This window comes from Martes martes (genome assembly GCF_963455335.1).
Source record: "Martes martes genome assembly, chromosome: 4".
In the NCBI taxonomy this organism is placed as follows: domain Eukaryota; kingdom Metazoa; phylum Chordata; class Mammalia; order Carnivora; family Mustelidae; genus Martes; species Martes martes.
Genome location: NC_137891.1, coordinates 19,496,524 through 19,509,973, shown reverse-complemented (window position 1 = coordinate 19,509,973; position 13,450 = coordinate 19,496,524). Strand labels below are relative to the sequence as shown.

Sequence of the window (13,450 nt, the reverse complement as noted above, 5' to 3'; positions counted from 1 at the left end):
CAACTATACACAGAAGAATGAAACTCGACCCTTCTCTTATACCATACATAAAGATAAACTCTAAATGGATGAAAGACCTCAATGTGAGGCAGGAATCTATCAAAATCCTAGAGGAGAACATAGGCAGTAACCTCTTCAACATAAGCCACAACAACTTCTTTCAAGACACATCTCCAAAGGCAAAGGAAACAAAAGCAAAAATGAACTTTTGGGATCGCATCAAGGTAAAAAGCTTCTGCACAGCAAAGAAAACAGTCAACAAAACAAAGAGGCAACCCACGGGATGGGAGAAGATATCTGCAAATGACACTACAGACAAAGGTCTGGTATTCAAGATCTATAAAGAACTTCTCAAACTCAACACCCAAAAAACAAATAATCAAGTCAAAAAATGGGCAGAAGACATGAACAGACACTTCTCCAAAGAAGATATACAAATGACCAACAAACACATGAAAAAATGCTCAACATTACTCCACATCAGGGAAATACAAATCAAAACCACAATGAGATACCGCCTCACACCCGTGAGAATGGCTGAAATTAACAAGTCAGGAAATAACATATGTTGGCGAAGATGCAGAGAAAGGGAAACCTTCTTACACTGTTGGTGAGAATGCAGACTGGTGCAGACACTCTGGAAAACAATACGGAGCTTCCTCAAAAAGTTAAAAACAGAAATACCCTATGACCCATCAATTGCACTACGAGGTGTTTATCCAAAGGATACAAAAGTACTGATTCAAAGGGGCACATGCACCCCAATATTTATAGCGGTACTATCAACAATAGCGAAATTATGGAAAGAGAGCCCAAATGTCTATCAACTAATGAATGGATAAAGAATATGGGCATATTTACACACACACACACACACACACACACATATACATATATAATATGGAATATTAGTCAGCTATCAAAAGGAATGAAATCTTGGCATTTGCAGCAATGTGGATGGAGCTAGAGTATATTATGCTAAGCAAAATAAGTCAGTCGTAGAAAGACAGATACCATGTGATTTCACTCATATGTGGAATTTAAAAAACAAAATATATGAACATAGGGGAAGGGAAGAGAAAAGTAAGATAAAAACAGAGGGCAGGGGCGCCTGGGTGGCTCAGTGTTAAAGCCTCTGCCTTCGGCTCAGGTCATGATCTCAGGGTCCTGGATCAAGCCCCGCATCGGGCTCTCTGCTCAGCGGGGAGCCTGCTTCCCCCTCTCTCTCTGCCTGCCTCTCTGCCTACTTGTGATCCCTGTCAAATAAATAAATAAAATCTTTAAAAACTAAAACAAAAACAGAGGGCAGCCAACCATAAGAGACCCTTAACTACAGAGAACAAATTAAGGGTTGCTGGAGGGGAGGTGGGTGGGGGGATGGGCTAAATGGGTGATAGGCATTAAGGAGGGCACTTGTTGCGATGAACACTGGATGTTATATGTAAGCAATGAATCACTAAATTCTGCTCCTGTAACCAATATTACCCTATGTGTTAACTAACTTGAATTTAAATAAAATCTTGGAAGAAAAAAAAAATTCTTGAACATCGTTATGACTTCAAAGGTCAAAATATAAGTTTCTAATTTGTGGTACCTCTGAGAATTCCCTATGTCTGATCTTGGAAGTTAATTCTTTTTCTTCCAGGTAACTGCCTTAATTTTCCCTGATTAATTATTGATAATACTAAACTGGTCAGTACACATATAGATGGCATTAAGGAATCAGGGAGTCTTAGGAGTGACTTGCGTAGCCTCTGAACCAAATCTCAGCCAGATTCTTCAATCCCCTCTGCCACAGCACACCACAAGGCAAAGCTCCAGCTCTTACTTAAACACTTCCAGAGACATAATAAAAACTGAGAGTGAAGGCAGATTATCCCTTCATGAATACTGGTTCCATTTTTCCAGTGCCTCAGTGCCCTTACTGCAGTGACCCAAGCCAATAAGACAGTGTTGACACTCTGTTATCTACTTGGTCAAACATAAAATAAATAGAGTAAATAAAAAGAGTAATAAATGTATCCAGACACAAAAGGTAGACATTTTAGCCCTCCAAGACATGTTCCAAATACAGTTTATACCAGTCTTTCCCAAAGCATGTTCCTTTGGGAAATCTTTGGTAATCTGCAAGATGCTAATAGCTATGATACAACTAAATGGTTTAATAGTCAAAGAAACTGAAGAAGTCCTATTCTAAAGAGTTTAAAGATTTTTTTATTGCAGAATTCTCAAAGCTGTTAGTAAAATAATACACCTAAGCCCCTCAGAGAGGGAGTCTAATAGAGTATTCTAAGAAACTTTTTTTTTTTTTTTTTAGTGAAACATGCATTAAGAAAGATTTATTTGGTGTGCTTTGTAGTAGACGAGTTTTAAATAATAGACGTTTGTGAAACCAGATTTAACATCTTGGACATAAATGCATTTAAAGAAATGGGTTTTGGCAAGAAAAGAGCTCAGTTCTGCCTTCTAGTAGCAGGCAGCATAGATGATAGCAACATCAAATTTCAGATATAATATCATTAATTTATGAGAATATGATTAAAATACATTGTAATCTGTGTTATGTTTAATTCATTCAGCAATTTTCAGGTCCTTTTTGCTGTCCTTGCTAGCGGCATGGGAGTTTTCAATTTCCTCCCTCTTATACTTAGTAACTGTTGCCAGAAATTAGAAAAGAAAAGCATATTTGGAATTTGGCATAAAAGTTGAGTATTTAATCAACAGTATTTCCACAAGAGCCTTAGATGTCATTCTGATTTAATGGAGAGATACTGGAGATTTGAAATCTTTTCATGAACCGCGGTAATGTTTAAGTAGCCGGGCAATGATTGGTTCCGTCAACATCCTGAGCCGGTTATGCTCAGATTTAAGATAATTAAGTTGCTAATGCTTTAGGGATGCTTTGATTCAGTTCAGAGAGACCATAGAAGAATCCCAGCATAGATAATGGCGTTCAGTCTGCCTTTATCTTTCCTTTCACTTTTTTTTTATTTTAATAAACATATAATGTATTTTTATCCCCAGGGGTACAGGTCTGTGAATCGCCAGGTTTACACATTTCACAGCACTCACCATAGCACATACCCTCCCTGATGTATCTTTCCTTTCACTTTTAAGTGGAATTCTTTCCTTGAAGACTATATCTATGTTGAGGGCTTATTTTCTTCTAATCCTATACTATGGCTTTCCCTAGTGTATAAGCAGTAAGGCATTACGATGAAAGATTTTTGTGAATGTGTTTTGTCTAATTTAGACAACTGTTGAGATGATCTAATGCAAAGAGTACAACTAAGGATGAGAAGGAACAATATATTAAAATTAAGTCGTATATGCATATGCACCATTGTGTATTTTTTAAAATGTTTTCACCTTTTAAAATCTTGATTGCTGATTAATAAATTTTCTTAAGGTGTCCAGTGAACCTGTCTCTTAGTCCTGATTTATCTTTCTGTTTTGTTATAGGTGGCAAAACCAATCAGTTGAATCTCCAGAACACGGCAACCAAGGCCATTATTCAAGGTCTTATGCCAGACCAGAATTACACGGTTCAAATTATTGCATACAATAAAGACAAAGAAAGCAAGCCAGCCCAAGGTCAATTCAGAAGTACGTATGTACAGTTCTTAAAGTGCTACCATGGGACTCTGTTCCAGCTCTGAGTTCAAGTCTGGAGTAAATACTATGATAGGTTAAAATTGGATTGTTTAGATGAAGAGGTCTTGAAGGATATTTGGTGAAACCTTCCATGAGTTCCTTCTATCACTACTACTACCCCTCTGCCCCTCCCTTAACCTGTTTTAATGCATGCCCACTTAAATCCTCGAAATTTTACTTTTCGCATGCTTTCCCTCATACTGGCCTCCGAACCTTACCCAGACATCTCATCTACCTGGTACCTAATAGGTGCTCAGTGAATAGTTACCAAATGACTCAGTGAATGATGCCTACACTGCTCTGTAGTATTCCTAGCAAGTGCCAGTCTAGCCTCTATGTAAACAACCTTTATAACAAGAAATTTAACTCTTTCTCTTAATAAATCAGTTGACTTTTATCATCAACCTATTGTGTGCCAGGTCCCATGACAAACAGCTCTGTGAACATGGTAAGTGTTAGGGACGGAGATTCAGGGCTCTGTGAAGGCAGAAGCTCTCTCTGTCCCAGTGATGGGCGGGCAGGGATAAGAATGGATGGGGGATAGCTTCATATCTGCGTCAGTTCTCAAAGAGTAAACTGGGTGGACAATAAAAAGCAGGACATAGAGAGATATTCTAAACAGGGGAGAAAGCTATGAGTCAGCCCAATCTAAGTCATTAGAAAGCCTTTCCTGTACTGAGTTTAAAAGTTGTTCTTACAGGTTGTGATTCTTTTGCCTTTTGGGAGACAGATATTCATTCATTCATTTATTTTTTCTTTTTTTTTTTCCATGTAAAGAATATATATTGCACAGCTACTAAGTGTCAGGCCTTATTTTAGGCACTGAGAACATGACAAATCATTGCCCCCATGGACCCTATATTCTCGTGAGCAGAGACCCCAGCAACTCTTTCTTCCTGGGAGTGGCCATTCATATGTGGACCACAAAGATTTGCGTATTGTGAAAGCAAACAGAAGAGGACTGTCCTGGTTAACTTTCTGTGTTAGTTCATTGTTAATGTAGACTCTTTAAAAATTCCAATTTATTAAAGGATGATTTTAAACATATTAAAAAAGTAGCAGGGTAGTAGAATAAACCCCTACGTATCCACCAGTCACTTCAACAAGTAGCCATTCATGGCCAGTCTTGTTTCATCTATTATCTTCCCCGCTACCACTCTGCCCTAATTTTGAAGCAAATTCTGGACATCATTTCGAATAACAATAGCTTTTCACATCCTGCCCTTGGATTACTCCACAGATCTGGGAGGCTGTGGCATTTACCTACGAATCCAGAACTGTGCACGCAGCAGTGTTCTAGCTGGATTTTCTGCCCCCTCTCCTTTTTCCCCTTCCTCTTCTAAATAATGTTTTATGGCATGTATTTTGTGATTTTTTTTTTTTAATTAAAAAAGAAACCAACTTTGTTAACCTGCTACCTCTTGAAACTTCTGAACAAAGACATTGGGTAAATCCACCCGTCAGTAGGACATGCAGATGTTTTAAACGTGACATTCTTTTTGAGATTCACATTATCTGGAGGTTCCAGAAAAACTTTTGATGTTATTTCCAATATAAATCAGCCTTTGTCTGCTTTTATTGGCACCGCACTTCCGTTTCTGGCCTCTGACATTCCGACGTGAGTAAGCGAAATAGCTCTTCTTCGAGTTTATGAGAAGCAGTGAAAGGACACGGAGACATTTGACTTTAGATGGAAGGTGTTGCTATGGATTATCCCAGATAGTCCATTGACTGAGCAGCCTGAGAAACAGGTAACCTGAAAAAGCTCTGCCAGTAGCTGTTGACCCAGAACACTTCAAAGGAAATGCGGTTGTTTTCAGCTTGCTTAGCTCTGCTGGAATAATCTTATTGAGACTGTCTAACTGGTAAGTTGGATAACTCATAGGTAATCATATATAAATGATTAATATATAAATATAAATCAAATATTAAAAACAATATAAAATCATGATTCTCAGGGATTCGTTCTCCCAAATAAAAGTTTGCAACAATCATATTAAAAGTAAATTTGGTTTTCTTTTTCATTTTGTTCCATGTGAGATGAAGCTAAAGCCTGGTTCCCCCTCCCCGGGAAACTTCCATTGCTGGGTCCAGGAAAATGATCCAGACAAATGCTGTGCGTGTAGGTTTACAGTTAGTGTAGAGATTTGAAGTCCTCATAAGTCCATCTTCTGATAGACGGGGAAGCATGAGAAATAGTCCTTTTGGATTTTGAAGATGGAAAGACATTTCTGGTCCGGTGGGTGTATTTGGCTGAGCAAATCAAGCACGGCCTCAAGTTTTCTCATCCACAGGTCGGGGTAACGATATATGCCTGTAACACTGTGGATTGATTCACTTCAGCACATAGCAGGGCATGGTTGCTTTTGTCATGATTAATGCCACTTTGCTTATGATATTCTGTTTTCTGATTTAGTTTGCCTCCTGCAGGAGGAAGACAGCAGCTTGGTGTGACGTGTTGCATCATATATGTAACCTAGGGGCACAAGGGAAAGTGACTGTTATATATAGATAGATAGATAGATAGATAGATGTACATATACATACGTACATATATATGTATGTATACATGTATATATATGTATATATATGTATACATGTATACATATATGTATACATACATATATATGTATATATGTGTGTATATATACATATATACACACACACACCATTTGGTATATACACACACACACACACACACACACACATATATATGTATGTATACATATATCAAAATGGTCTATGGCCCTATTTTGGCAAATTTTCTCTTTGGCCGCCATTTTCCTCTTTGAAATGACCTTTTGCTAACCTCTGCCTGTAAAATCGTGCTCGTCTTCCCAAAGTCTGGCTCAAATGTCACCTTCCCTGTGAAGTTTCCCTTGGTCTCCACCTCTGGAATTATTCTTCGCCAGATCTATTTCTGCTTCTATGACCACGCAGCACAATTGTTCTTGTGTTAAAATTGCAGATTTCTTTTACAGGGTGTAAGCAATTCGAGGCCATGGCCTATGGGTGGGTGGGGTTGGAGATATAGATTTGGAAATCATCCACAGAAGTGGGAGCGTTAAAATTGTGGAGTGACAAAATGATAGGCGGGGTGTGCCGAGATGCAGGGCAAATTTAGTATATGATCACGATTCAGGAATGGAAACAGAAAAAGGATCCAAAAAATGAGAATGTAAATGAGGGGTCAGAGGAGTACAAAAAAATCCAGAATAATGCCTTTGTAAAAACAGACAAAGAAAAGAATTTAGAGAAGGGGGTATCCAAAGTGGTCAAGGCTTATAAAGAAGTCAGGGAGTGTGGTCTGGAAAAAAATGGATGATTGGAAAATCCAAAATGGATGGTCTGGAAAAAAATGAAAGTTAGAGGGTCAGTGGGAGTAGCAGGATATTATTATTATTATTATTATTTTTTTTTTTTTTTTTAAAGATTTTATTTATTTGTCAGAGAGAGAGAGAGTACACACAAGCTGGCAGAGAGGAAGGCAGAGAGAGAGGAGGAAGCAGGCTCCCTGCTGAGCAAGGAGCCCAATGCGGGACTCAATCCCAGGACCCCAGGATCATGACCTGAGCCGAAGGCAGCGGCTTAACCAACTGAGCCACCCAGGCGTCCCTTATTATTATTTTTTAATCCTGGACTTTAACCTCTAGGCTCCAGAAAGCCAAGGACGATTTCTACGGAAACAAGTAATAGAATTAGAGCAACATGACCTTGGCAACTGGCAAGTCTCAAACCCTTTCAGCAAAGGGATGGAAAGAAGTAGAAAGAAGAGGAGGAGGAGGGGATGATAGAGACAGGGTTAATGGACTAACACCCTAGAGAAGGCAGGAAGGATGCTTCAGAGGAAATCATTCCTTCCCCGCCATAGCCCACCCTGCAATAAGTGGGCTGATTTCTGTGAAGTGAATGCAACAATTAAATAAAATATCTCACCAGAGGATCCCTTCTGCCTTTTCATGGGTGTTTTATTTGTGCAGAAACCATTGCCATTGGCGGTGGTCTGAGCTGATGCAAACAAGTTAAGGTGCCAAGCAATAGCAGGAAACTGCTCTAGAGTTTAAGCAGTGGAAAGTGAAGGTATGAAGGAGTAGATTGGTACGGATACATTCTCGGCCCCTGAATATTTCATACTGATACTGACAAAGAAATACTACTATGTATTAATAGGGAAGCTTTTTTTTTTTTAGTTTGAAAGGAAATTGTTTTGGATTCTCCATGTTCTGTTGCTGACAGACCAACTCCAAATGAGGATATTCATGGCCAAGATCTTTCTAGAACAGGGGCCAACTCACAATCCTTGTTCAGAGACCAGAAGATATGGCTTGAATCCTGGGCCAGTACATTCTGGTTTTATGAAATATGTTTTAGTTACTTAGCCTCCTGGTCTTTGCTTCCCTCATGCACGAAATGGGGATAATCATGCTGATTTTATAGCAGTTATGAAAGGTTGAATTTATTTGATACATCTGCCCATAGTGAGTACTGGACCAAAGCAATTCCTTAAGGGTTTTCCACACCTTCGCACGACAAGCTGAAATAAAATAGCATTTCCAATCTCTGGGAATGGAATTCTACCACGAAGCTCATTTCTACTTAGTACTCCCAATACTTTCAAGGGTTTTAGTAAAATTCATTGAATATTTTCTTTTACACGTTAACGTGACATCTTGTTGTGTTTCTCCTTTTCTTCCAGTTAAAGATTTGGAAAAAAGAAAGGAACCAAAACCCAGAGTCAAGGTTGTGGATAAAGGAAATGGGAACAAACCAACTCCACCAGTAGAAGGTCAGATTTTTTTTTTGATTTTTTTTTATTTTTATTTTTTTTTGGATTTGCTCATTTGGGGGGTTGAGTTGTTTTAATACCAAAAGCAATACGCGCGTACCTGGCCATTGGCCCCATCAGAAGAGTGCAGATCTGATATGGAAATCTCCCTCAGCCCCCCATCACTCCTCCACTCCTCATATCTACTATCAGTACTTCTCTCTCCTTCCCTCTCCATCTTTAGTACCTCATCAAGTTCTCATGGATTTATTTTCTGTTGAGATACTAGATAGAATCTGTTCATTTCTTTCCTCATCTATCGCCAGTACTCAGAGAAACTCAGAGAAACTGCCCTTTCTTTTCTTTTTAGCAAAATCTCAATTTGTTTTCCACTGAGAAGTTGGAGGAATCTTTTCAAAATAAATCTGACCTTAGGCTCTTCCCACACACACCTTAGAACCCATTCAGTAGCTTCCCACTGCTCTTGAACCTCCAAGGCCCACCTACCCTTGGAACTTACCTGTCCCTGCCTCTCCTTCTTCATCAAACAACTCCCTGTTTTCTAGCCCTGCGGGCTCTTTCAGAGCCTTTAAAGATCTGGTCTTTCTCTGCTGCATTGTCTGCATGAGACACTCTCCCCCATCACCCACTTTGCATAAATACCTCCTCTTTTTCCTGCAAAGCTCATTTTAATCATCACTTTCTTGGAAACCTTCCCTAACTAATCTCCTCCTTTACAGGCCCTCATACAACAACTGATTTTCCTTCACAGCATTTGCCAGAGTTATAATTTTATATTTCCTTATAATTGGAATATTTGCCTTTTCGCCTTGACTGTATGATCCAAGAGAACAGGGACTGTTGTCTGTTTTTGCTTATTACTGACTCCTTAGTAGCTAGTAATATCTGATACATAACAGGTGTCTAAGTAAATATTCACTGAATGCAAAGATAACTAAATGGGCCATTAAAAATGTAAAATGCAAATAGCTACAAATATTGTCACCCAACAACCCTGCTCCAGTGTTTATTTTCATGCTCTGGCATGTGACTTTTCGGTCACTTTTCTGGGAGTTACAGGCGTGTGTGCATAGCCTGCCGTCATGTATTTGTTGTTCCGTGCGTTGTTTCTCTTGCTTTGAGAACTCTCCACGCTACTGCAAACAGGAGGCAGGACAGCCTCATGTTCGATTGCATCACTGTGCCTTTTACCTGGCTGAATTAAAAGCCTGCCTTTGCCTTATACTTGGGTGATTTATACTGGTTATCCTAATTGCTATGTCTCTGTTCCTTCATCTGTAGAATTTATTTCATAGACTTCTTAGGGATTAACTGTGTCGACACATGTCAAATACTTAGAATATTGCCTACCGGTGAATAATGTGAGCTGTCATTATTGGTCTATCTCATTCCTTTTAAGGCCCAGATAATATGTTAACTATTGTCCATACTCATGAGCATTTAGATACTGTATAGTTTTCACTACACTTCTGAAAGTGGAGGGGTGCCTGGGTGCCTGAGTCAGTTGAGGGTCTGATTCTCGGTTTTGGTTGGTTGTGAGATCAAGGCCTGCACTGGGCTCTGTGCTCAGTATGGAGTCTGCTTGGGATTCGCTCTCCCTTTCCCTCTGTTCCTCTTTCTGCTCATGCTTGCTCTCTCTCATTCTGAAACAAATAAATAATATCTTTAAAAAAATGAAAAAATGAAAGTGGAATTTCAGGGTTAAGGGATGTGCAAATTTTAAATTTTCGATCAGGTCTATCAAATTGATACCTTTTTCAGTCGTTTAGTTTTAAAACATAAATTCTTTCCAACATCTGAAATTATCAATGCTTAAAAATTTTTCCCAATAATGTTTCATTGCTTTAATTTATATTTCTTTGATTACTAGTAAAGTTGAGCCTTTTTGTTTATTTATTTATTTTTATTTTTTATTTTTTTATTAACATAATATGTATCATTGGCCCCAGGGGTACAGGTCTGTGAATTGCCAGGTTTACACACTTCACAGCACTCACCATAGCACATACCCTCCCCAATGTCCATAACCCCACCACCCTCTCCCTACCCAGCAACCCTCAGTTTGTTTTGTGAGATTAAGAGTCTCTTATGGTTTATCTCCCTCCCGATCCCATCTTGTTTCATTTATTCTTTTCCTACCCTCCAAACCCCCCATGTTGCTTCTCGACTTCCTCATATCAGGGAGATCATATGATAGTTGTCTTTCTCCAAATGACTTATTTCACTAAGCATAATACCCTCTAGTTCCATCCACGTCGTCACAAATGGCAAGACTTCATTTCTTTTGATGGCTGCATAGTATTCCATTGTATATATATATGCCACATCTTCTTTATCCATTCATCTGTTGATGGACATCTAGGTTCTTTCTGTAGTTTGAGCCTTTTTGTTTTTTGTATCTTCAGCGGTCATTGGTATTTTTACCTATTTTTGGTCCACTTTTGGTTTGTGTTTTTTGTTTTTTTCTATGACTACATAGAAGTTTTCTACACAGTTGGGATGTTAAAACTGTTTCTCTTATGTTGTCATATTGTTACATATATCTTCTCTTGGTGTATTATTTGCCTTGCAACTTTATTCATGCTTTTTGAGAATTTTTAATATAATTTTAAAAAATTCATGACAGTTACACTAGTCTTAACTTTTATGGATGTCTTGGCTTTGTGATTTTCTTAGATTATGAAACATTATGAAATATTTGTCAAATAATTTATAATTTTATATATAACTATATTGTTATAATTTGTTGTTAAATATGTATCAGATAATGTAATAAGGGATGCCTGGGTGGCTCAGTTGGTTGGGCAACTGCCTTTGGCTTAGGTCATGATTCTGGAGTCCCAGGATGGAGTCCTGAATCGGGCTCCCTGCTCAGCAGGGAGTCTGTTTCTCCCTCTGACCCTTCCCCCGCTCATGCTGTCTCTCTTTCACACTCTCTCTCTCAAATAAATAAATAAAATCTTAAAAAAAATGTAATAAATGACTTTGTCCAGTTAAAAAAATAAACATATTAAAATATAGTTGGAACTCTTTATGTACCATTATATATTCCTTTCTCCTCTTCTTTAGAGGCTACCATTATTCCAAATTCAGTGTTTATCATTCCTACATGTATCTTTATCATTTTATTACATATATGTCAGTCCTGAAACCACATTTTAATTATGCATTTGTATCTTAAATTTATATACATTTTATTATACTATGGGAATCTTTTTGCAACTTGCCTTTTTTTTAACACAATATTAGGGTTTTTTTTTTTGAGTTATTCATGTTGACTTATGTAGAGGCAATTTATTCATCTTCTTTGTTGTGTAAACTAGAATCCCACTGGATAAATGTACTCCAGTGTATTTAACCCTTCTACTCTTACTGTTACTGATATTTTGCTATTACAAATTTGCTGTAAATATTTCTGTTAATGTCTCCTTCTGCACATGCAGTAGAACTTCTCTAGAGTATATAACTAGAAATTGAATTATGCAGTTGTATTATGTGCATATTTTCAAACTTGTTGATCCTAAGGTGTCTTTATTTTATGTTTTTGTATCTATTATTCTTTCCTTATTATATTTATATATAACATATTTTATTTTTTAAATTAAATTTAATTTTTTTAATTAAGTTAAATTTTTTTTCAGGGTTCCAAAATTCATTGCTTATGTACCTCACCCAGTGCTCCATGCAATATGTGCCCTCCACAATACCCACCACTAGGCTCATCCAACATCCATTCCCCACCCCTTCAAAACACTCCATTTGTTTCTCAGAGTCCACAATCTCTCATGGTTCGTCTCCCCCTCCGATTTTCCCCAACTCACTTCTCCTCTCCATCTCTCCATGTCCTCCGTGTTATTCCTTATGCTCCACAAGTAAGTGAAACCATATGATAATTGACTCTCTCTGCTTGACTTATTTCACTCAGCATAATATCTTCCACTCCCATCCATGTTGATACAAAAATTGGGTATTCATCCTTTCTGAGGGAGGCATAATACTCCATTGTATATATGAACCATATCTTCTTTATCCATTCATGTGTTGAAGGTCATCTTGACTCTTTCCACAGTTTGGCGACTGTGGCCATTGCTTCTGTGAACATTGGGGCCCTTCTTTTCACTACCTCTCTTTCTTTGGGGTAAATACCCAGTACGGCAATTGCAGGGTCATAGGGAAGCTCTATTTTTAATTTCTTAAGGAATCTCCACACTGTTTTCCAAAGTGACGGCACTAACTTGCATTCCCACCAACAGTGTAAGAGGGTTTCCCTTTCTGCACATCATCTCCAACACTTGTTGTTTACTGTCTTGTTGATTTTGGCCATTCTAACTGGTGTAAGGTGGTATCTCAATGTGGTTTCGATTTGAATCTCCCTGATGGCTAATGAAGATGAACATTTTTTCATGTGTCTGTTAGCCATTTGTATGTCTTCTTTGGAGAAGTGTCTGTTCATGTCTTCTGCCCATTTTTTAACATGATTATCTGTTTTGTGTGTGTTGAGTTTGAGTTCTTTATAGATCTCAGGTGTCAGCCCTTTGTCTGTAGTGTCATTTTATTATTACATTATATCATAAATCCTGAATTAGATTTTTATCTCATTAGTTTTCAATAATCCTCCTTTATGTTATATCCATTTTTAAGACTAAAATAGCCAAGTGCTGTAGCTATATCACGAGATTTTGAGATTTATTATTATCATTATTATTATTATGTAGGACATGCTATTTTCTAATTTCTAGCAGACTTTTTATTTTGATCCATAAGTTACTTAGAAATGTATTATTTAATTTCTTTTTTAAATGTTTTTATTATTTATATGTTTATTTATTTATTTAGAGAGTGCATGAGCAGGGAGAGAGGTAGAAAGGGAGGGAGAGAGAATCTCAAGCAGAGTCCGCACTGAGTGCAGAGCCTGACATGGGGTCAATCCCACGACACTGAGATCATGATCTGAACTGAAATCAAGAGTTGATGCTCAAGTGGCTGAGCCACCCAGGTGCCGCAGGATTG

General features: G+C 38.0%; 1 protein-coding gene across 1 annotated transcript in view; it reads left to right on the top strand.

The window, feature by feature from the left end:
* Positions 1 to 13,450, top strand: part of COL14A1 (collagen type XIV alpha 1 chain) — a 216,088-nt gene that overhangs the window by 32,001 nt on the left and 170,637 nt on the right. The window contains exons 4-5 of the mRNA XM_080800436.1: positions 3,463 to 3,606; positions 8,351 to 8,440. Coding sequence (XP_080656562.1) covers positions 3,463 to 3,606; positions 8,351 to 8,440 — 234 coding nt within the window. The remainder of the gene's footprint in view (positions 1 to 3,462; positions 3,607 to 8,350; positions 8,441 to 13,450) is intronic.